General features: G+C 38.0%; 1 protein-coding gene across 1 annotated transcript in view; it reads left to right on the forward strand.

Annotated features, from left to right (window-relative positions):
- The first annotated feature begins 2,356 nt into the window (after positions 1 to 2,356).
- The window catches only part of TOPAZ1 (testis and ovary specific TOPAZ 1), a 119,456-nt gene continuing 99,388 nt past the window's right edge, over positions 2,357 to 22,424 (forward strand). Inside the window, 5 exon segments of the mRNA XM_047742265.1 lie at positions 2,357 to 2,711; positions 3,164 to 3,499; positions 3,502 to 5,638; positions 18,256 to 18,317; positions 19,013 to 19,140. Of these exon segments, the coding sequence (XP_047598221.1) occupies positions 2,357 to 2,711; positions 3,164 to 3,499; positions 3,502 to 5,638; positions 18,256 to 18,317; positions 19,013 to 19,140 (3,018 nt within the window).

Consider the following 22,424-nt stretch of genomic DNA (forward strand, 5'->3'; position numbering starts at 1 on the left):
TTCTTTTAAACTGCTTATCCAAACTATAACACTACTCTGTGCATCATACCATCTTTTAATGTCCACACCCATTGTGTTAAAAAATCACCAAGTTTTTCTTAAAACATACAAAATGCAAAGACTAACAGAAGGTATCTGCCTTGAAAGTGATCCACAAGAAAAGAGCTGAAGGTAATGTGTTAGCAGGCAGGCAGGAATACCTGACACTCCTTGCTCCCAACACACACACACACACACACACACACACACACACACACACACACACAAGTGTAGGGAGAAAGATAGCAGGGAAGCTTCCTTGAGAGGTGATTCTCACACTGTATCTTGAAGGGGAACATGTAGTTCACCAGGCAGAAAAGCAAAAAACAATTTCCAGGACTAGCATGTAGAGAGGCACAGGCCTGACACAGTATACAAAGTGCAGGAGATGTGTATTGTTAGAAGATAGTTTTCTCCCCCAAAAGATAAAGTCATGATTTTCATAGAGATGTTAAAATGAAAGTGTGTTAATGACTTTCTATCATCAGGCAGATTTTATAATTACCAGTTGAAAAGACAAGTCTGAAGAACAGACACATTTATAGATCAGGAATTTTAAAGAGAATGTGCAAATTGAGGCAAAACTTGGTTCTTCCACTTGTGAGAGGAGAAGTCAACTGACAGAATTTGCATGTCTACAGACCATTCTTATGTATTGCTACTACTTATTTAAAACTTAGAGCTGTAAGATAGCTCCCATAGAATCAGAATCAGATAATGCAGAAGGGTGACTCCTTCACATAATTTTCCACCGAAGCTCAACTTTTCCCGACAGTGAGAGACAAAATTCGTTAAATATCTCGTGGGCACATCAAAGAGAGCCACAAATACCAAACTGAAGAGTTTGGACTTTTTTCTGCTAGTTGTAGTCTCTGAGTAAAGAAAATTCATGAGGAGCCAAGCTGAGAAATGCCAGCATCTCCTTTCATGGGAGGGGAGGGAAAAGACCGGCAGCAGGTAGAAGCTTCTTTGGAATAATACAAATATCACCAGCTAGACCCCAAGATCTGACTGTACTGCCCACCTGCTTGTACTCGCTGACCTTTGTCCCACATTTTTCCTTAAGCTCTTTTTTCCTGAATATACCTTAACTCAGGCAAATGAAAGTGAAATCTCCCTGGAGCAATAACGACTTGCCTCTGCCAACCCAGACAACCCACACTGGTTTGAACTTAACCCCAGACTCACGCTTGCACAGTTGGACCACGGAGTGGCCTGTGGAATGATTGATGACTACTTTTACCTCATTATAATACTAAAATCTCCAGCCAAGGAGGAGCCTGAGCCTCGTTTACATAATATACGTCATGTATAGGCATATTTTCTTAAGACACATGCAGGATCCTACGCCTGCCTCTACATATGATAACAAGGCTTCTCTATCTAAATATTCATCCTACCCCTAAATAAAAGGAACCCATTCACCCCTGCTAGGAAGTCACGGCTTTGGAAGTTATTACCCATGATCTCCTTATTTGCTGCAAATGAAGTTTCTCTGTGCCACAACTCAGTCTGGTGCAATTTCTGACTCACCAAGGAGCAAACTCAAGGTTGGTTCAATTACACAAGGACAGAAGCATGAATACAATTTAGGAGGCTGATGCAGTAGATCAGTCAAATTCTGGGAGCCAGAACCGAATAGTAAAGGGGAGAGTGGCTGACAAACACAGAAAGTAGAATCAAGCAGACGTAATCAATGTGGCTGAGAGGGATGATGTGGAAAGAAGCTGTCTCTCAAGGTTTCTGAATTTCTTAGACAAGTGAGTGGATGGTGGCACATCCACCAACACAGAAGGAGCAAGCTTGTAAGGGAAGATAAGCTCAGTGTTGCAACCGTACAAGAGCTTGAGGTGCCTACAGGATATGTGGGTAAATAAATCAAGAAGGCTGACAGAAAGGGACCCCACGTGGTTTGGGATGGTTAGAAGCCACTGGCCGGCAGTCGTCTCTGCCAGCCAGCCGCCAAGAGGAAGGGACAGCAGGTGAGACAAAGAGCCCTGAAAGTTTCCAGGAGGCTCTGGCCTAGAAAGGCGCCACGGGCCACGGTCGCAAGCAGTGAAGCCCGCAATCATGGCTTGCACCGGCTCGGGCCCTCCGCCCGTTGGGCCCCGCCCAGCCTGCCTAGGTCTGCAGCGCACAGACCCTACTTCCGCTTCCGGCCCCGAGCCAGACGGCAGGCGGCACGGAGCTGGCCCAAGGCTGGGGTCTTGGCAGCGGAAGCAGCTTTCGCGCGGCGGGTGGGCGCCTGTAAGCGGGTGCGGCCGGCCTTGGAGTGCATCGGAGGGCATCCGCGGGCAGGGTGGGCCCCCCGGGGCGGATGCGGCGGCCGCTGCCCTCAGGGCCCACGGCAGCCCACGGGCGTGAAGGCGACGCGCGAGGCCCGAGGAAGCGAGGCCGGCGGCCAGGGCCAGGCGAAGCGGGAGGCTGCGGCCCTGAGGTCTGGGAACGCGAGGAGAGCAGGCAAAAGAGGAGAATGGTGGCCCGGGCGTCTGGGAGAGAAGAGGTGGAAAGTGACAAGTCGGGTGAGGCGTCCGGGACTGGGAAGGCTGCTGTGAGGCAGCTGAGAGGAGGGTCTGGGGGCCAGGGGAGCCCTTCGGACCCCTCGGATCCTCAGGGATTAGAAGCAGTGAAGGAGGCGGAGCTCCCCTTGCATTTGGGAAGATAGCAAGAAAGCGCTCAGGGATTGCTCCCATTTTTGCATTTGCACCTCAGCCTGCCCCATCATTGTTTCACACTAGTGTTTAACTTGAGTTTGTGTGGGCTTTACCAATGCACGTGGTTGACCAGGAGAGGGGGAAGAACAGGAATTCTCTTAGAAGGTGTTTGCCCTGTTAGGAGCCCTTGGTCAGAATTACGGTAAGAGGAATTCCTACTAGTGATCCATTTTGGGTAGTGTGAAGTGATACTGATGCTAGAGGTTATTCAGCTGCCTTGAAATTTATGCAGATTTGTATGTAGTTCCTTAACAGAAATTAGGTCTTTCATTTAAAAGCATTTGTGTGTTCCCATACAGCTATTCAGGGAAATAAAAGTGGATGGCTTCACAATTTTTAAATTTTAAGTGGTATTGCTTTTTCCTCCTCAATATAAAATCTTTTCTGGTATGTTTTGTTGTTTTGATCAGCCAAGGAAAAAAGAAAAGTTACTGAAGCCTCAAGTGATGATCCACAGCCAGGGACTGACCTGGTAAGAAAGGAATCATTAACCAATTTGGAATCTTTCCAAACAGTGGATTGCAGTGAATTTCAAAGTATGGCTTTCTTGTGGTCTTTGGGTAAGGAAGGTTTGATAGAAGGTATTAAAAGAAGAATTCGAATTAAAAAACTTAAGGGCTTAGAAAGCCCTTAAAAAAGCCCTCTCAAAATAACTGAAAATAAGGCTACACAAAATATTAAGGTTGAATTCCAAGATGAACTGTACAAGAATACTCCAAAATATTCTTGTAACAGCTTGTCACCTGAGTAGAAAGTAATTCCATTTTAAAATTACATGATTGCAGTTGTTTCCCCCATTCCAAGGGTTGTAATGATGAAAATAGCCTTTCATATAAACGTGATGGTGGACGTATGCATGTACCAGAAAATTCCTGAAAGTTAAAGAAAGAAAACTTTAGGAGTCTTGCAGATAAGAGTGACACAAATAATGCTCCTCAGCTTTTACAAACTGAAGAAAACTTAATGGGAGTAAATAAGTTATTGCTTGAAAAAACTGATTTATACCAAAGTAAAAGTAATGGCTTGTTTTCCTGCCTTCAGAATGAAAACAATAAATACTCAATAGAGGAGAGCAATGTTGGGAGAAAACCCAGGAAAAGGATGAAGGTGTCTGAAAAAGGAGATGAAATGATTATTGAGATGAACTTCTCTAATATGTATAGCAAGTCTGAGTTGGTATTACAAGAAAACCAAACAGGTGCTGAGGATAAAGGAGCAGAGACTTTAGAGGCTAAAAAAAGTCCTTTAAAAGTTTTGAGAAACATAAACCACAATACACTCTCCCCAGTGGATCATTTATTAAGTCTTCCAGAAACAGCAGGGAAAAAAACAAGTCCTGGACATCATGTAAATGCTATGTTTCAGAAAACCCTTGAGCCACTTTTGGAAGAAGAAATAAAAAATGCTTCAGAGCACTTAGGATTTAAAAGCATGGAGCCAGAAGAGTATATTAAGTTGATGCAAAGCTCGATAGTGAAATTACCTAGTGATTGCTGTAATTTGGAAAAGAGATCTTCATGGGAAGACTTGAGAAATGAAGCTGAAGAATTGAAGTTAGGCTGTCACAGAGCAATACCGATGACTGGTAAAAGAACTTGGCCTTGTTATTCCTGTGCTAGAATATCTGCCCAGTGTTGGAAAAAGTCTTCCTTGCCAGATTCAAATAACTGTCTTCCTGGGTCTCGGGAAAGTTTTAAGCAAGATGATTTTCTTAAACACCAAACAAATCAAACTCACTTAACTGATTCTAAATTAGCATTACAAAGTACCATAACAGAAACAAACAGTGAATCTTCAAGTAAAGAAAAATTGGATTCTAATTTAAATTGTTTGTCTTCAGTCTCCACAATAGAACCTACTTTAATGATTATAAAGGAACCCATAATTGATGATAAAATGATACAGTCAGAGGAACCAAGCAGAAGTGGTTCAGAGGTAGTTTCTAATACTACTGAAGATACTCAGCTAACTAATGTGCCTCAAAACTTAACAGGAAATAAAAAAAAAGATAGAGGGAATTTAACAAAATTTAATTTGACAGTGGCTTCCCAGGATGTCCAGGAAGCAAATAACTCTATAGGCAAAACTATTCATCGAAAAGCATGCATTGCTAAGCAAACCCTTGTGGTTCCAGACTTGGTGAAAATACTGAACACAGGCCGGCTGACTAATTTTAAAATTCCATTACTTAAGAATAAAACAGAAAAAAGGAAAGAAATAAATGCAAGGTCATCAGAAAGAGAAGCATATAGTCCCTTAGAACTTCTTGACAATTTATCTGGAGCCGAGGTAAGACAAAATAGGAATAAAGAAAATATTTCTACAGTAACTTCAGGACCTCAGTCTTTGAGAATACAAAATAGTGTAACTCCAGTGCCAGCTAATTCTGACTCATGCAGCTGCAAGCATTCCTGTAGTATTTCTTCAGGTTTTTTAAAGCAAGATAATGGTAATAAACCATCCAACCACATCTCTGAACCAGGCAATATTATTTCAAACAAGGAAGCTGTTTCTCTCACAGTTGAAAGAAATACTTTTTCTTGTGATCTTGGGTGTATAGAGAAAAGTCCTGCTTTCTGCTCTAATGAACAAGAAACATTCAAACCAGTTTTCTCTGAAGTTAGTGGTAGAGAAATGACTAAGAACTTTTCAGAAATTAAAATGGGGTTTCCAGATATTCTTAAAGCATATGAAGATGATGTCCTCTTAATTGATGTCATTCAAGATGACCCAGACCTCTTTGGGGTCTCCAGTGAAGGGGAGCTCTCATTTACTTCAGAGTTCCCTATGATAAACCAGGAACCCAGTGTTGCTGAAGAGCACCAGTCAACAGACTCTAAGCACATGGTACTTCCAGAAAAAAAAGAACCAAGCGATGATTTGAGGTATGCATGTTCAAGTATGCTTTTGGTGCAGATTATTGTTGGGGTTTTCAAAAGCATTTTCTGCTCTTAAGTATCACTAATTTATTCAGTGATCACTGAAGCTCCCATTATTTTTTTAAACCCATTTATTTACTAAATGTAATACAGCACATTACTGCCAAGACCTGGACATGTCATTATGCTAAATTTAGTGAAAATGAAACAATTACACACATCTTAGAAATTATAATGGGGCAGATTAGCTGTTCAGAATTTAAAAAGATGGTTTGTAAAGTGGCTTTTAAAACTACTAACATTGCTTCTTTCAAAAGTGTATTTGTTTTCCTATTATTACAACAAATATACACTTTTTTTTAAAGATTTTATTTATTTATTTGACAAAGATCACAAGTAGGCAGAGAGGCAGGCAGAGAGAGAGAGAAGCAGAAGCAGGCTCCCTGCTGAGCAGAGAGCCCGATGTGGGGCTCGATCCCAGGACCCTGGGATCATGACCTGAGCTGAAGGCAGAGGTTTTAACCCACTGAGCCACCCAGGTGCCCCAGATGTACTTTTATTTCTGACAAGTTACTTATTAAGAAGCTTATATTTTAACCCATCTTCTGTGACTTCCTTCTTAGATAAAAAATTAATTTTTTAAGGAACGTAGAAGCCTTAGAAAGTTTATTTGATGTATTTAGGACTTGAGAGTAGAATCAAAAGTTAAACCAGTTTTCAGAGGAAAGTAGCATTTTCTCAGGGTTCTCCTCTTTAAGGTGGTGGTTCTAAATGATGATTTAGCCCCCAAAGAGGGCAAGTTTGCCTGAGGCAACTTAGAAATGGAACCAAGTGGTAACCTTTGTGCTCAGGAATTTGATCCATTCTGGTTGGTCCAAATTTTATATTATGTCACATTTTACTAAACTTTTATGATTCTTTAAACTCTGATTTATATGTTACAATACTTGAATAAAGGAATGTTTTGTGAACAGACTCAAAAGGAAACATGAAAACATTTTCTGCTAAGATTCACTGCTACATGACTTAAGTCTCTCTGGTATTTATAAATTTTATTTGGTTACTTTTGTGATATCATATTCTTCTTGATGTTCTTAGTGTTTTAAGAACTTGTTACTTATCACCAAATAGAATACTTTCTATCCGCTAAATGGAGGTCTAAGAGCTTTATTATTTATTTTTATTGATGTAATGAGAGGGTTGATAATCTGCCCATTTTGAAGATGGAAAAAGTAAAGATGACAAGTTGTCACTTGTCCAGGGTCACACTGCTACTAACATAATCTGGATTTAATTTAGGTCTGTCTTACTGTAGAATTAAGGGCTTAAGAAAAAAAAAATTAGTGGTCAAGAACTTGACCTTTGTACTCCTTATAATTTTTTAATCTCCTTGCCACCTAGCAGCTAAGAGACCTTTTAGGCAAATTATTTTACCATATCTGTAAAAAGGGAAGATACTTGCCTCACAGGTTAAATCAAAGAGTGGATTTTGGTTTTAGCATGGCACTGGGTGAGGAGTAAGGGTTCAATAGAAGGTAGTTTTTGAACGTGATTTTAACTCTTGTTATACCATGCTTCCTTTGAGGAATTCAAAGGGAAATTAGAACAAATCTTCTATTTAAGAGAAGACTTCTTGGTTAGCTAGTAGGATGTTGATAAAGACCTACCACCAAAGTTAGAAAGAGAAAACTGTGAATTGGGCAGGAAGTTTGCTGTTTTTTTGTTTGTTTGTTTGTTTTTAGTATAATGGCTCATTTTTGAAAAAGTGATACATGTTTGTTACAGTAAAAGTATAAAAGGGGGAATCCTAAAACTACCACCCCAAATAACAAATTAATTGCCAACAATTTGTATTTATTTAGGCATATAGGTAAATATAATTTTAGAAAAATTGTAGCATGCCATTTTTAGTAAAAAGGTTTACTTTTATTAACTCTTTTTTAAAAATCATTTTTAAAAATTTATTTTCAGCATAATAGTATTCATTGTTTTTGTACCACACCCAGTGCTCCATGCAATCCATGCCCTCTCTAATACCCACCACCTGGTTCCCCCAACCTCCCACCCCTGCACCTCTTCAAACCCTTCCGATTGTTTTTCAGAGTCCATAGTCTCTCATTGTTCACCTCCCCTTCCAATTTCCCCCAACTCCCTTCTCCTAACTCCCCATGTCCTCCATGCTATTTGTTATGTTCCACAAATAAGTGAAACCATATGATAATTGACTCTCTCTGCTTGACTTATTTCACTCAGCATAATCTCTTCCAGTCCCGTCCATGTTGCTACAAAAGTTGGGTATTCATCCTTTCTGATGGAGGCATAATACTCCATAGTGTATATGGACCACATCTTCCTTATCCATTCGTCCGTTGAAGGGCATCTTGGTTCTTTCCACAGTTTGTCAACCGTGGCCATTGCTGCTATAAACATTGGGGTACAGATGGCCCTTCTTTTCACTCCATCTGTATCTTTGGGGTAAATACCCAGTAGTGCAATTGCAGGGTCATAGGGAAGCTCTATTTTTAATTTCTTGAGGAATCTCCACACTGTTCTCCAAAGAGGCTGCACCAACTTGCATTCCCAGCAACAGTGGAAGAGGGTTCCCCTTTCTCCACATCCCCTCCAACACATGTTGTTTCCTGGCTTGCTAATTTTGGTCATTCTAACTGGTGTAAGGTGATATCTCAATGTGGTTTTAATTTGAATCTCCCTGATGGCTAGTGATGATGAACATTTTTTCATGTGTCTGATAACCATTTGTAGGTCTTCATTGGAGAAGTGTCTGTTCATATCTTCTGCCCATTTTTTGATATGATTATCTGTTTTGCGTGTGTTGAGTTTGAGGAGTTCTTTATAGATCCTGGATGTCAATCTTTTGTCTGTACTGTCATTTGCAAATATCTTCTCCCACTCCTTGGGTTGCCTCTTTGTTTTCTTGACTGTTTCCTTTGCTGTGCAGAAGCTTTTGATTTTGATGAAGTCCCAAAAGTTTATTTTGGCTTTTGTTTCCTTTGCCTTTGGAGACATATCTTGAAAGAAGTTGCTGTGGCTGATATCGAAGAGATTACTGCCTATGTTCTCCTCTGATGGATTCCTGTCTCACGTTGAGGTCTTTTATCCATTTTGAGTTTATCTTTGTGTACGGTGTAAGAGAATGGTTGAGTTTCATTCTTCTACATATAGCTGCCCAGTTTTCCCAGCACCATTTATTGAAGAGACTGTCTTTTTTCCACTGTATATTTTTCCCTGTTTTATCGAAGATTAACTGACCATAGAGTTGAGGGTCCGTATCTGGGCTCTCTACTCTGTTCCACTGGTGTTGTGGAAAAGTCTGAAGCCAAACTAATTCTCTGTCACTCCTTTAAATTGCTGCCACTGTAAAAAGCCAAAATGTACTGTTCTTCTGGTTTTGCCAACAACTTTTTTGTTTAAAAAAAAAAGTTTTATATTGTTAAGCCTTTTATCATTAACATTCTCTTCAATAATCTGAATTCCCAAAGGCTCTTACTCTTAGTTATGTATTTAAATTGATTTAGTTCCCCACCACCAATCCTTTTACTTTCCTCTAATATTGACTATTTAGTTAGCTATATTTTAAGGCTTTTTTTTTTTTTTTTTTTTTTCCGGGAAGAGTTCATGATGGCTCTGTTCTTTAAGATCTTGGATACATGGGAGTGTTGTCTAAGAGCAAATTGGGTATAAAATTTTCAATGTATGTTTTTACTTTTTACAAGTGTAGAAAGTTCTTAATGGTTCTAGAACTAAATGAAGCTTAAAATATAATTTCAAATTTCACTTCTTTCCCTTTTATGAACCAGTTGCTAGTTCATGTATTACTTTTTCCTCATGCTAAGACAGTAAGTTGTTGAATCCTGTTAGACTTGAGTTTGCATTTTATAGGAACAGAAATTAAAGGTGGGAGGGTTAGGCCCAAATACTGTTAGAAGCTCTGGACTTCCTCTTTTGTTAAAACAGGTAGAAAAACCCAAGTTAATTCAATTATTGGGTAAAGTGTTCTTAGGCATGTTATGGAGAATTTTTAAGATGTTTAAGTTATGTTAGAATGCTTATTCATTGTTGATCTCTGCAGTGGGTAAAGCCTATATTAAAATCCAGATTGTTAGAATTGTATTGGAACTAACACTTGAACTGATGAGCTTGGCAATGTATGATTTGTGAAATTGGTAAAATTTTTGAAGTTGCCTGTAAATACAGTTGGAGATCAGAGAATATAATAGTGCTGGATTTAGAATATAGGATTATCTTCAATCACAATTTCATTATATCCTAAAATTTCAGTTGAATGATATTATTCAGTGGATCATTGAGATTTTAAGAATCTGCCAAGTATTCAAGGGAATTATTATGTAGCCATGGAAGAAAAATCAGTGTGTCTGAAATAAAAATATGCAAACTAAAATACTAAGAATACTAGTAGTTTAGAAAAAAAGAGATGAAAATGCATCTTGGGAAAGTCAAAATTTCTATTGATTCTTGAGATTTGGATTGGTTTAGATTTAACAAAGGGGAAGAAGTTAAAAAGTTTGGTGGGGGAAGAAACATAATGAAAAGGTGGGCAGAAGATAATGGTAGATATGAATATGGTTGTGTAGGGCAGATTATGAAGTATTTCCTGATTCAGAGTTAGGAGCCATTTCTGTACCCATAGCACCTTTTGCTACCTTGGTTATGGCACTGATTTTATGATAGTATAATTTACATCTCTCTCATCTGTTAAATTCTTGGACTTCATGAGTGGAGGAAATGTCCATGTGTCATTTACCTTTGCAAGTTCAATCCATCATACTTTGAGGGAAGGGAGATAATTAAACTTTTAATTTCTTCTATAGTAGGCTATTCCTCAGGCATCTAGATTTGATTATATATAAGTGGAGACAGTGAATCCTTTCTTTCTAAAGCAAATAAATGTTGGTGAATAATGGGAAATAAGACAGGATGAGTAGGGTGATGGCAGATTAAGAAGGTTGGAAAGTTGGTCATCAGAATTTGAACTCCTCTGTACAGAACTGATGCTGGTGATCAGTGAGGATCAGTTACACCATCTTTGCAAATTGGATTTAAATCCATAAGGAACATTGTATGTTCTGGAGCTGATAATAATAAACACAAACTTATAGAAGGGAAAATGCCTGGTACCAAGGTCATTCAAATGACTCAAAGGGCAATCTTTCTCTCTCTTGTATATTTGGACTCTAGCCTTTCAGGATGCTTACCTTGCTCCATTCTCCCTTTCCACTGAGTATCTGAGACATTCTACAGTGCAAAATTTTACACTCAGTTGTATATATAGTGTCTACCCTATGATAGATACATCATTTATATTATTTTATTTAGTAAAATAATTGAGTTTGAAATGACCCTTTCTTTTTATTTTAACTTTTTTGAGTATATATATATATATACTTATAATATTATATTAGTTTCAGGTATATAGCATAGTAACTCAACATCTCTATACCCTATACTTTGCTTCCCACAAGTATAGCTACTATCTGTCACCATACAACACTATTAAAATATCATTGACTGTTTCTGGTTTCATGCCTTTTATTCCCATGACTTACTCATTCCATAATGAGAAACCTGTATCTCTTGCTCCCCTTTACCCACTTGTCCCGTTCCCCTACTCCCTGTCCTTCTGGCAACCATCAGGTTATTCTCTATCGGTCTGATTCTGCTTTTTGTTTATTCATTTGTTTATTAGATTCCACATATGAGTGAAATCGTATAGAATTTGTCTTTCTCAGTCTAACTGATGTCACATGATACCCATCCATGTTGTTGCAATAGCATAATCATCCTTTTTTAGTGCTGTGTAATATTTGTGTGTGTGTGTGTACACACCACATCTTCCTTATCCGTTCATCTATCAATGGATACTTAGGTTGCTTCCATATCTTGGCTAATTTAAATGCTGCAGTAAACAGAGTTGCATATATTAGTGTTTTCATTTTCTTTCAGTAGTAGCATTATTGGATCATATGGCAATTCTATTTTTAATTTTTTGAGGAACTTCCATACTGTTTTCCACAGAGGCTGTACTAATTTGCATTCTCACCAACAGTACATAAGGGTTCCTTTTTCTCCACATCCTCACTAATATTTGTTATTTCTTGTGCTTTTGATTTTAACCATTCTGACAGGTATAAAGTGATCTTTCATTGTGGTTTTGATTTGCATTTTTCTGATGGTTAGTGATACTGAGCATCTTTTCATGTGTCCATTGTCCATCTGTGTGTCTTCTTTGGAAAAATGTGTGTTCAGGTCCTCCAAAACTAGCTCCCTTTAAAATTGAATCTAAGTGTTTAACTCTGCAAAGGACATACAGCTGGTAAGTTAGTAAGGGCTGAGATCTGAGCCCAGAGTAACCTGCTCTGAAGTTTGTCTCCCCGGCCCAGAACAATGCTGGGAGATTGGCATTTTGGTTATTTTTATGGCTTTAATTCAATTATTCTACAGATTGCCACAGAACATTAATTTACTTTTGACCTCTTTTTTGTCTTATCTCTTTCTCTTGAAAGTGTCATTCTTTTTTTTTTTAATTTTATTTTTTATAAACATATAATATATTTTTATCCCCAGGGGTACAGGTCTGTGAATCGCCAGGTTTACACACTTCCCAGCACTCACCATAGCACATACCCTCCCCAATGTCCATAATCCCACCCCCCCTCCCAAACCCCTCCCCCCATCAACCCTCAGTTTGTTTTGTGAGATTAAGAGTCACTTATGGTTTGTCTCCCTCCCAATCCCATCTTGTTTCATTTACTCTTCTCCTACCCCCTTAACCCCCCATGTTGCATTTCCTCTCCCTCATATCAGGGAGATCATATGATAGTTGTCTTTCTCCGATTGACTTATTTCGCTAAGCATGATACCCTCTAGTTCCATCCACGTCGTCGCAAATGGCAAGATTTCATTTCTTTTGATGGCTGCATAGTATTCCATTGTGTATATATACCACATCTTCTTTATCCATTCGTCTGTTGATGGACATCTAGGTTCTTTCCATAGTTTGGCTATTGTAGACATTGCTGCTATAAACATTCGGGTGCACGTGCCCCTTCGGATCACTACGTTTGTATCTTTAGGGTAAATACCCAGCAGTGCAATTGCTGGGTCATAGGGTAGTTCTATTTTCAACATTTTGAGGAACCTCCATGCTGTTTTCCAGAGTGGTTGCACCAGCTTGCATTCCCACCAACAGTGTAGGAGGCTTCCCCTTTCTCTGCATCCTCGCCAGCATCTGTCATTTCCTGACTTGTTAATTTTAGCCATTCTGACTGGTGTGAGGTGATATCTCATTGTGGTTTTGATTTGTATTTCCCTGATGCCGAGTGATGTGGAGCACTTTTTCATGTGTCTGTTGGCCATCTGGATGTCGTCTTTGCAGAAATGTCTGTTCATGTCCTCTGCCCATTTCTTGATTGGATTATTTGTTCTTTGGGTGTTGAGTTTGCTAAGTTCTTTATTGAAAGTGTCATTCTGACTTCACTTTTTTCTCTTGGACCACGTAAACCATTGTTTTTTGTCTTTGACAGGATATATGATATTGTACTTGGTGGAGTGATCATTTGTAGTATTAGGGGACCTAGCACTGTGGCATCGGGTTAGGCAACCTCTGGCCAATGAATTGGATAATATTTCTCTGCTTTTGGCCACTTGTTATTTGCAGAATAATTGCTCTAGTAAATTTGTGGCAGCCCTGTTCAGAGACAGAGTACGTGAATGTATAAATAAATGAGCATTGACCACAAGTCATCTAGTTAACTCTTAAAAAAGCAATAACATTCTGAATTTTTCTTGGGCAATATTTTTCAGACTTGTTCTGCTAGTAATTATTCTAGAGCAGTCCTGTTCCACCTTTTTGTCAATTAACCTTAGTAAAGATACATAACTGTATTATAATCCAGTATATATTTAAGAATATGTGAAACGATGGATTTATAAAAGCAATATTTTCTTTACTACAGGGGATATAGTATCATACTTTGTATTTTATTTTGTTTTATTAAAAAAAAAAAAGTCCTGGGTGGAACACATTAAACTTCATCATCCCCTCATAAAATGCTCTGGTTAGAGGATAAATCTAATGTAATCCATGTAGTTCTTCAGAAGCCTCTTTTACTACCCTCTCTTTTTTGCTCAGATCTTCTCTTTTGCATCTCTGTACTTCTGTAGCCTCACCCAAGTCTGTTTTTTTGTTTCCTTTCTTCCCCCTACCTTTCACTTTAAAAAAATTTTATTATAGTGAAATTCAGTTAATTAACATTAACATATTAGTTGCAGAGGTAGAGTTCAGTGACTCATCAGTTGTGTGTAACACCCAGTGCTCACTACATCAAATGCCCTCCTTAATGCACATAACTCAGTTACCCCATCTCCCCACCTACTTCCCCTCCAGCAACCTTCAGTTTATTTCCTATAATTAAGAGTCTCTTATGATTTATCTCCCTCTCTTATTATATCTTATTTTATTTTTCCTTCTCTTCATTTTTGAACCTTCCCACTCCGTCAAGGCAGAGCTATACCTTTCTATTCCACCAGTGCAAATCTGTAAAATAATTTGTGTGGATTATAATGTTGCTTTATTATTTTTTTAAAACTCCGATTGTCAAATTCAAAACAAAACTAAATTACTTCTAATAAGAGTGGCATGTGCAATTTTACCTTCCTTGTGAGTTATTCATAGTAAAAATTTCTCACACTTTTAAACTTTGCCATAAATAAAACTACTATTTTAATACAGTACTTTTAAATTAAAGCAGTACACTTGCTGTACCTTTTATGGCTTTGTTTTATTTCCAGGAATAACTATGTGTGTGGAGGTATACCTATTTAAGAATGTAACTTTCAGAATAATTAGCAACTGCAAAAACATCCCTCAATTCTTCTCTATTTGAGTCAATTGTATTCATGTTATTACTTTAATATCTCTCACAGTTTTTCCTTCTCTCAGTTCTCACTGCTGCTGTCTTATTCATCTTTCTTCTAGATTATTGTAATGAGCTCCTGGTTAATCTTCCTGAATTCTCTTAGTTTATCCTCCACATAGTGATATTCGGAAATAGAAATTGATCTGCCAGTGACTGCTACATTGCTTCAGTGGCTTTTAGCCACCTGAGAATAGAGTCTAAATTGCTTGGCATGTCTTTTTTAAGGCTCTTAGTGGATTTCATTCATTCTCTTTGACAATGGTTTTAGTGGGGAGAAAAGGGGAGTGAAAGGCTAATGAAAGATAAGCACAAGCTGCTCACTGTTTTCACAATATGTTATGTACCTGAATCCTTTTGCATGTTTTCTTTTCTTCTTTTTTAATTTTTTAAAAAGATTTTTATTTAGAGAGCATGAGCGGATGGGAGCGGGGTGAACCAGAGGAAGAAGGAGAAGCAGACTCCTCCTAACTGAGCAGGAAGTCAGATGTAGGACTCAGTTCCAGGCCTTTGTGATCATGACCTGAGCTGAAGGCAGATGCTTAACTGACTGAGACACCCAGGAGCCCCTGCATGTTTCATTACCTGGAAGTCCCTTTCTTTTTATTCAGTTATTCAAATCTCATCTGAGCTGTTATTCTAGGAATTTGTTCCAGTAGTTCTCTTGGTACATACCTCAGTATATTATGTCTCTTTGTATGTGAGCCTTTCTTATACTGAGATTTCCTAGATAGAAGAGAGGCATCTTCATTTGGGTCTCCTTAGTGTTGGGCCAGGAAGATGTTAGGTGCTAAGTATATGGAGAGCAAGTAGATACACATGGGCCCTGTCCTCACTGAGATTTTCATCAACCAGGAGAGGCAGATAATTAAGCAAGTACGATCAAATATGATAGTAGGAGTACAAGATGTTAAAGGCTTCCTGGTCAAAGTAACATTTAAGATGAACACTAAAGGATTAGCAGGAATTAGCCAATTGGTGAAGAAAAGTAATTAGAATTTTGTCATAGAAGAAATAGCCAATGTAAAGGCCCACAGGGAAAGGCATGTCATAACTGAGAAATAGAAATAACGTCCCTATGGCTTAGGGCTTGTATGGTAAGAAATAAAGCTACAAAATGTGCAAAAAGCTAAGTCATTAAGGGCCTTTCAAACAGGATGACCATATAATTTATCTTTTGAACTGAAAAACTTTTGGGAGTGAAATGAGGAATTTTTAATAAGATATGCCAGGACAACAAGCATAAATAGACCAGCCTAGATACACTAGAAGTCATTGTGAGTTTGAACTTTATCCCAGGAGCATATAGGGATTCACCAAAGGACTTTTATTTATTTATTTTAAAGATTTTATTTATTTATTTGACAGAGAGAGATCACAAGTAGGCAGAGAGGCAGGCAGAGGGAGAGGGGGAAGCAGGCTCCCCGCTGAGCAGAGAACCCGATGCGGGGCTCGATCCCAGGACCCTGAGATCATGACCTGAGCCAAAGGCAGAGGCTTAACCCACTGAGCCACCCAGGTGCCCCAAAGGACTTTTAAATAGACCAGATTTACATTTTAAAAATCATTGTAGCTCTGGTGTGGAGAATAAATTGGTAGGGAGCTATTGTAATAATTAGGCTAAAGGACAAAATGACTTCAAACAGAAATGGGAAAGTATTTGAGAGAGATTTAGGACATGAAGATTGATTAATCTGACAGATTAATCAGAGGTAAGAATTAAGAATGATACCTGGTTTCTCTCTTATTTCAAAGAAAGTCATAATTCTCTGATATGAAGGGGCAGGATTGGGGATGTGTTCTAGTCATGATGTGAAATTTAGACATGTTGAGTTGGAGAGACCATTGAAATACTAAAATGGAGCTATTTAGTAGACAGTCTAAAAGAGGGAAATAATTAAGGAAGGAGATTTGCATATTATGAGTCTCTTTGAATTTATTATCTTCTCATTCCTTAAAATATATTTTTCTGATTGTTTCTAGGGTTTTATGTCAGGGAACAAATACTTCATGTTTTCCAAAGACTTTATAAAGAATGATGTATATAAAATGTTTTCTTTGGTTTTTCTTTTTCATGGGTAGGAAGTAATCTTGAACCAATGAACAGTCATAGAGCAGTAGGATAGGGGTTTTTTTTTTTTTTTTTTTTAAATTTATTTGTCAGAGAGAGAGCAAGAGACCGAGCATAAGCAGGGAGAACAGCCGGCAGAGGCAGAAGCAGGCTCCCTACTGAGCAAGGAGCCCAATGTGGGACTTGATCCCAGGACCTTGGGATCCAAGACCTGAGCCAAAGGCAGCAGCTTAACCAACTGAGCCACCCAGGCGTCCCTGCATAGGTTTAATAAAACTAATTTATTAAATGAATAAAAATGGTGGGATTATGTGTTTTTACTGTATTTTATTCTGTTTCCTTTTACATATTTCTAATTTTTTTTTTTTAAGATTTTATTCATTTATTTGTCAGAGAGAGAGAGGGAGAGATCACAAGTAGGCAGAGAGGCAGGCAGAGACAGAGGGAGAAGCAGGCTCCCTGCTGAGCAAGGAGCCCGATATGGGACTCGATCCCAGGGTGCTGGGATCATGACCTGAGCCGAAGGCAGCTGCTTAACCAACTGAGCCACCCAGGCGTCCCTGCATAGGTTTAATAAAACTAATTTATTAAATGAATAAAAATGGTGGGATTATGTGTTTTTACTGTATTTTATTCTGTTTCCTTTTACATATTTCTAATTTTTAAAAAATGGAATTATGTTTGGCCATTTGTTTTTGAGTGGCTCCTATAGATGTAGTTTTCATTCGTTGAGTCTATGCTATTGGGTTTCTTTTTTTTTAATATTTTATTTATTTGTCAGGGGTAAAGAGAGAGAGAGCACGAACAGGCTGGCTGAGAGAGAAGCAGGCTCCCTGCTGAGCAAGGAGCCCAATGCAGACCTTGATCTCAGGATCCTGGGATCATGACCTGAGCTGAAGGGTCGCTTAACCAACTGAACCATCCAAGCATCCCTATGCTATTGACTTTAAAAACATTTTATCTCATTTAATCCTCATAATAACTTCATGGATAGTTGAAAATTCCCATTTTACAGATATGGTTAGACTCAAAGAAATTACATAATGTTGCCATAGTTCACATAGTTAAGTGGCAGAATGATATTGGAAGCCAGGTTGGTTAAACTCTGATCTCCATACCCTTGACCTTTAGACCACATGTTGTCTTCAGAGACTACCAAAAAAAAAAAAAAGAGTCAAACTGCTCTCAAATTATATTTCTTGTACATTGTCAGTTTTATATATATATATATTATATATATATATATATATATGCACACACACACACATACTTCAGAATAGAAGTTAAGCATTGGCTTATATTGGTATAATACTTTAAAATTGTTTTGAATGCTTGATATATGTCATCAGGTTCTCTCTGAGTAACAGTTTGAATGGCAGCACTCCCTGACAGTTGTAGCATATGTGTGTGTTTAAAGACCCGAATGAGGAATCTACTTGGGTATGCTGGGTTCTGAGCTCCAGTGTAATACTCTGTCCTTGGAGGACTTGAGCTGATATTCATCAGCTACTAAAGCTGGTAGTATATAATGTTTAGAGAAGTAGATAATTCTGTGTAGAATCCACTATAATGTTTAAGCTCTGTTTACTTTATAATAGAAGACTTCCTATACTGGATCCTGGATTGATGAAGTCAGAGATCTGTGCTTCCTTATCAGCAGGTAAAATTTGACATTTTCAAAATACACAGTTTTGAAGTATCTTTTTATATCTCTATTCGGGCCTACTCAAAGTTAATTCATTACATAGGAAGCTCTTCATTTTAGGGTCTTAACTATATGTTTTATGGTTTGGCAGTTTTCCTCAGTTTTAGTTGCTTGATTGGCAGGTAAGATTTTGAGAAATTTTCCATTTGTTAGTTAGTAAGTAACTTTTTAGGCATTATCTACAAAAGATAGATCATTGACTTTAGAAATTTCTGTGGCCTTTTTTTGAAATGGAAATATATGTTTAGCTTTATCACATTTTAAATCTGAATTCTTACTAGAATTTTTTATAATTAATAGTCATAAGTTTAAATACCTGGATCCTTACTTCATAGGCAATATTTTGAAAGTTAATTATATTTTAATTTTCAAGTTTTAAAAATATATTGAATGTAGCTGGACATAGGAAACATCCTTACATTTGTCTTGATATATGTCAGTTTTGTTTTACTGCCAATTCTTTTTATATCATATAATGGAGTTATTTTGAAAGAGAGGGAGGAATAATTGTATAGTTTGCTGAAACTAAAACGTTTGTCACATTGGATTTTAAAAGAGTCTCAATTCTAACTCATTTTCAGAACAATCTTTCAGTGAGTTAGTTATTTTGCTGTATAAAGTTTCTACAGTTGAATATTATTTCTTTTCAGCAAATGAAATTAAACATGATTCCAAAGGTGGAAACATTTCCTTAGAGGAAGTTACTAATGAGACCTGTGAAAGTGAAAAGCTGGGAGACTTCATTGAACACGTAAAAAGTTCAGACTTGGATGAAAAGGTACTAGGGAATTTATGTTTTGTTTTTTCCTGGTCTAAATCATGGTAATGCAGAAATTCATCTTAACAGTGCTGTCAGTAGTTCAGACTTGGATGAAAAAGCGTTGTGGAGAATCTTATTTTCTTTTCTTTTTTCTTTAAATTCAATTAGCCTGCATATAGTACATTATTAGTTTCAGATGTGTTCAGTATTTCATCAGTTGTGTATAACACCCAGTGCTCATCACATCATGTGCCCTTTTTTTTTTAAAGGTTCATTTTTTTTTTAAGATTTTATTTATTTATTTGACCGAGAGAGATCACAAGTAGGCAGAGAGGCAGGCAGAGAGAGAGGAAGGGAAGCAGGCTCCCCACTGAGCAGAGAGCCTGATGCAGGGCTCGATCCCAAGACTCTGGGATCATGACCTGAGCCGAAGGCAGAGGCTTTAACCCACTGAGCCACCCAGGTGCCCCTCATGTGCCCTCTTTAATGCCCATGACCAATGACCCCATTCCACCACCCTACCTCCCCTCCAGCAACCCTCAATTTCTTTCCTATAGTTAAGAGTCTCATGGTTTTTTTCCTCTCTGATGACTTCCCATTCTGTTTTCCCTCCTTTCCTCTGTGGTCCTCTGTACTGTTTCTTATATTCCACCTATGAGTAAAACCATATGATAATTGTCTTTCTCTGATTAACTTATTTCACTTAGCATAATACCCTCCAATTCCATCTACACTGGACCGAATGATAAGTATTCATCCTTTCTGATGGTTCAGTAGTAGTCTACTGTATATATGAACTACATCTTTATCCATTCATCTGTCAATGGACATCTAGGCTCTTTTCCACAGATTGGCTATTGTAGGCATTGCTGCTATAACCATTGGTGTTCACCCTTTGGATCACTACATTTGTATCTTTGAAGTAAATACCTAGTAGTGCAATTGTTGGGTCATAGGGTAGCTCTATTTTTAACTTCTTAAGGAACCTCCATGCTGTTTTCCAAAGTGGCTGTACCAGCTTGCATTCTTACCAACAGTGTAAGAGTGTTCCCCTTTCGCCACATCCTCACCACAGCTGTTTCCTGAGTTGTTAATTTTAGCCATTCCTGATTGGTGTGAGATGGTATCTCATTGTGGTTTTGATTTGTATTTTGCTGATGCCAAGTGATGTGGAGCATTTGTTCGTGTATCTCTTAGCCATATGTCTGTCTTCTTTGGAGGAATGTTTGTTCATGATTTCTGCCCATTTCTTGATTGGATTGTTTTTTTAGGTGTTGAGTTTGTTAAGTTCTTTAGAGATCTTGGGTACTAGCCCTTTATCTGATACGTCATTTGTAAATATCTTCTCCCATTTTGTAGATTGCCTTTTAGGTTTGTTTCCTTTGCTGTGCAGCAGCTTTTTATCTTGAAGTCCCAAAAGTTTGTTTGCTTTTGTTTCCCTTGCCTTTGGAGACGTGACCAGACAGATGTTGCTGCAGACGAGGTCAAAGAAGCTGCTGCCTATGTTCTCCTCTAGGATTTTGATGGATTTCTGTCTCATATTGAGGTCTTTCATCCATTCTGAGTTTATCTTTGGGTATGTTGTAAGAGAATGGTCCAGTTTCATTCTGCATGTGGCTGTCCATTTTCCCAGCACCATTTATTGAAGAGATTGTCTTTTTTTCCATTGGATAGTCTTTCCTGCTTTGTGGAAGATTAGTTGACCATAGGGTCCATTTTTGGGGTCTCTGTTCTGTTCCACTGATCTATGTGTCTGTTTTTGTGCCAGTACCATACTGTCTTGACAATTACAGCTTTGTAATAGAGCTTGAAGTCAGGTATTGTGATGCCACTAGTTTTGGTTTTCTTTTTCAGCATTCCCCTAGCTATTCAGGGTCTTTTCTGGTTTCATACAAATTTTAGGATTATTTGGTCCAGCTCTGTGAAAAATGTTAATGGTATTCTGATAGGGTTTGCATTACTGCATATGACCTACATATAGATTGCTCTGGGTAGCGTAGACATTTTAATGAAATTTGTTCTTCCAATCCGTGAGCATGGAATGTTTTTCCATTTGTTTGGTCTTCCTCAATTTCTTTCATAAGCGTTCTGTAGTTTCCTGAGTACAGGTCCTTTACCTCTTTGGCTGGTTTTATTTCTAGGTATCTATGGTTTTTGGTGCTATTGTAAATGGATTCTATTCCTTAATTTCTCTTCCTTCAGTCTCATTGTTAGTGTATAGAAATGCAACTAATTTCTGTGCATTGATTTTGTATCCTGCCATGTTGCTGAATTGCTGTATGAGTTCTGTCACTTTTGGGGTAGTCTCTTGGGTTTTCCACATAAAATAATCATGTCATTTGCGAAGAGTGAGAGTTTGACTTCTTTGCCAACTTGAATGCCTTTTATTTCTTTTTGTTGTCTGATTGCTGAGGCTAGGACTCCTAGTACTATGTTGAACAGAGTGGTTAGAGTGGGCATCCAGTTGTGTTCTTGATCTTTGGGGAGATGCTCTCAGTTTTTCCCCATTGAGAATGATATTCGCTGTGGGCTTTTCATAAATAGTTTTTATGATATTGAGGTAAGTTCCCTCTATCTGTACACTGTGAAGAGTTTTAATCAAGAAAGGATGCTATATTTTGTCAAATGCTTTTTCTGCATCATTTGAGAGGGTCATATGGTTCTTGTCCTTTCTTTTTATTAATGTGGCATACCACATCGATTGATTTGTGAGTGTTAAACCATCCTTGCTGCCCAGGAATAAGTACACTTGATCATGGTGAATAATCCTTTTAATGTCCTGTTGGATCGTATTGGCCAGTATCTTGGTGAGGATTTTGGCACCCATATTCATCAGGGATATTGATCTGTAATTCTCTTTGGTGGGGGCTTTGGCTGGTTTGGGGGTCAAGGTAATGCTGTCTCCATAGAACGAGTTTGGAAGGTTTCCTTCCATTTCTGTATTTTGAAGCTGTGGAGATTCTTTCACATTTTCTTATTTCTTGTTCTGAATAGTTGTAATACAGATTCATCATAACAGTATGGTCAGGTGATAAGTGTAACTTTTTGAGTAAAAGAATTGCATCATTCTGCCCGTAGGATATATTGTTTGATGCTTTGTATAAGCACACTATTAACAGGTTTCCTTTGTCTGGGAAAGTGGGGTGTTTAATTGTGTATTTAGCCTTTTCTTTTTTAGTATGCTTAAGTTGATCTCAAACCTACATAAATCTAACTTGTTACATATTTTCCTGCCTCATTAAACACAGAGTACTGAATATCATTTGATCTTGAAATTGAAGAATATCATAGTATCCGAGGGC

Source organism: Lutra lutra, chromosome 1 (assembly GCF_902655055.1).
Source record: "Lutra lutra chromosome 1, mLutLut1.2, whole genome shotgun sequence".
Taxonomy (NCBI): Eukaryota; Metazoa; Chordata; class Mammalia; order Carnivora; family Mustelidae; genus Lutra; species Lutra lutra.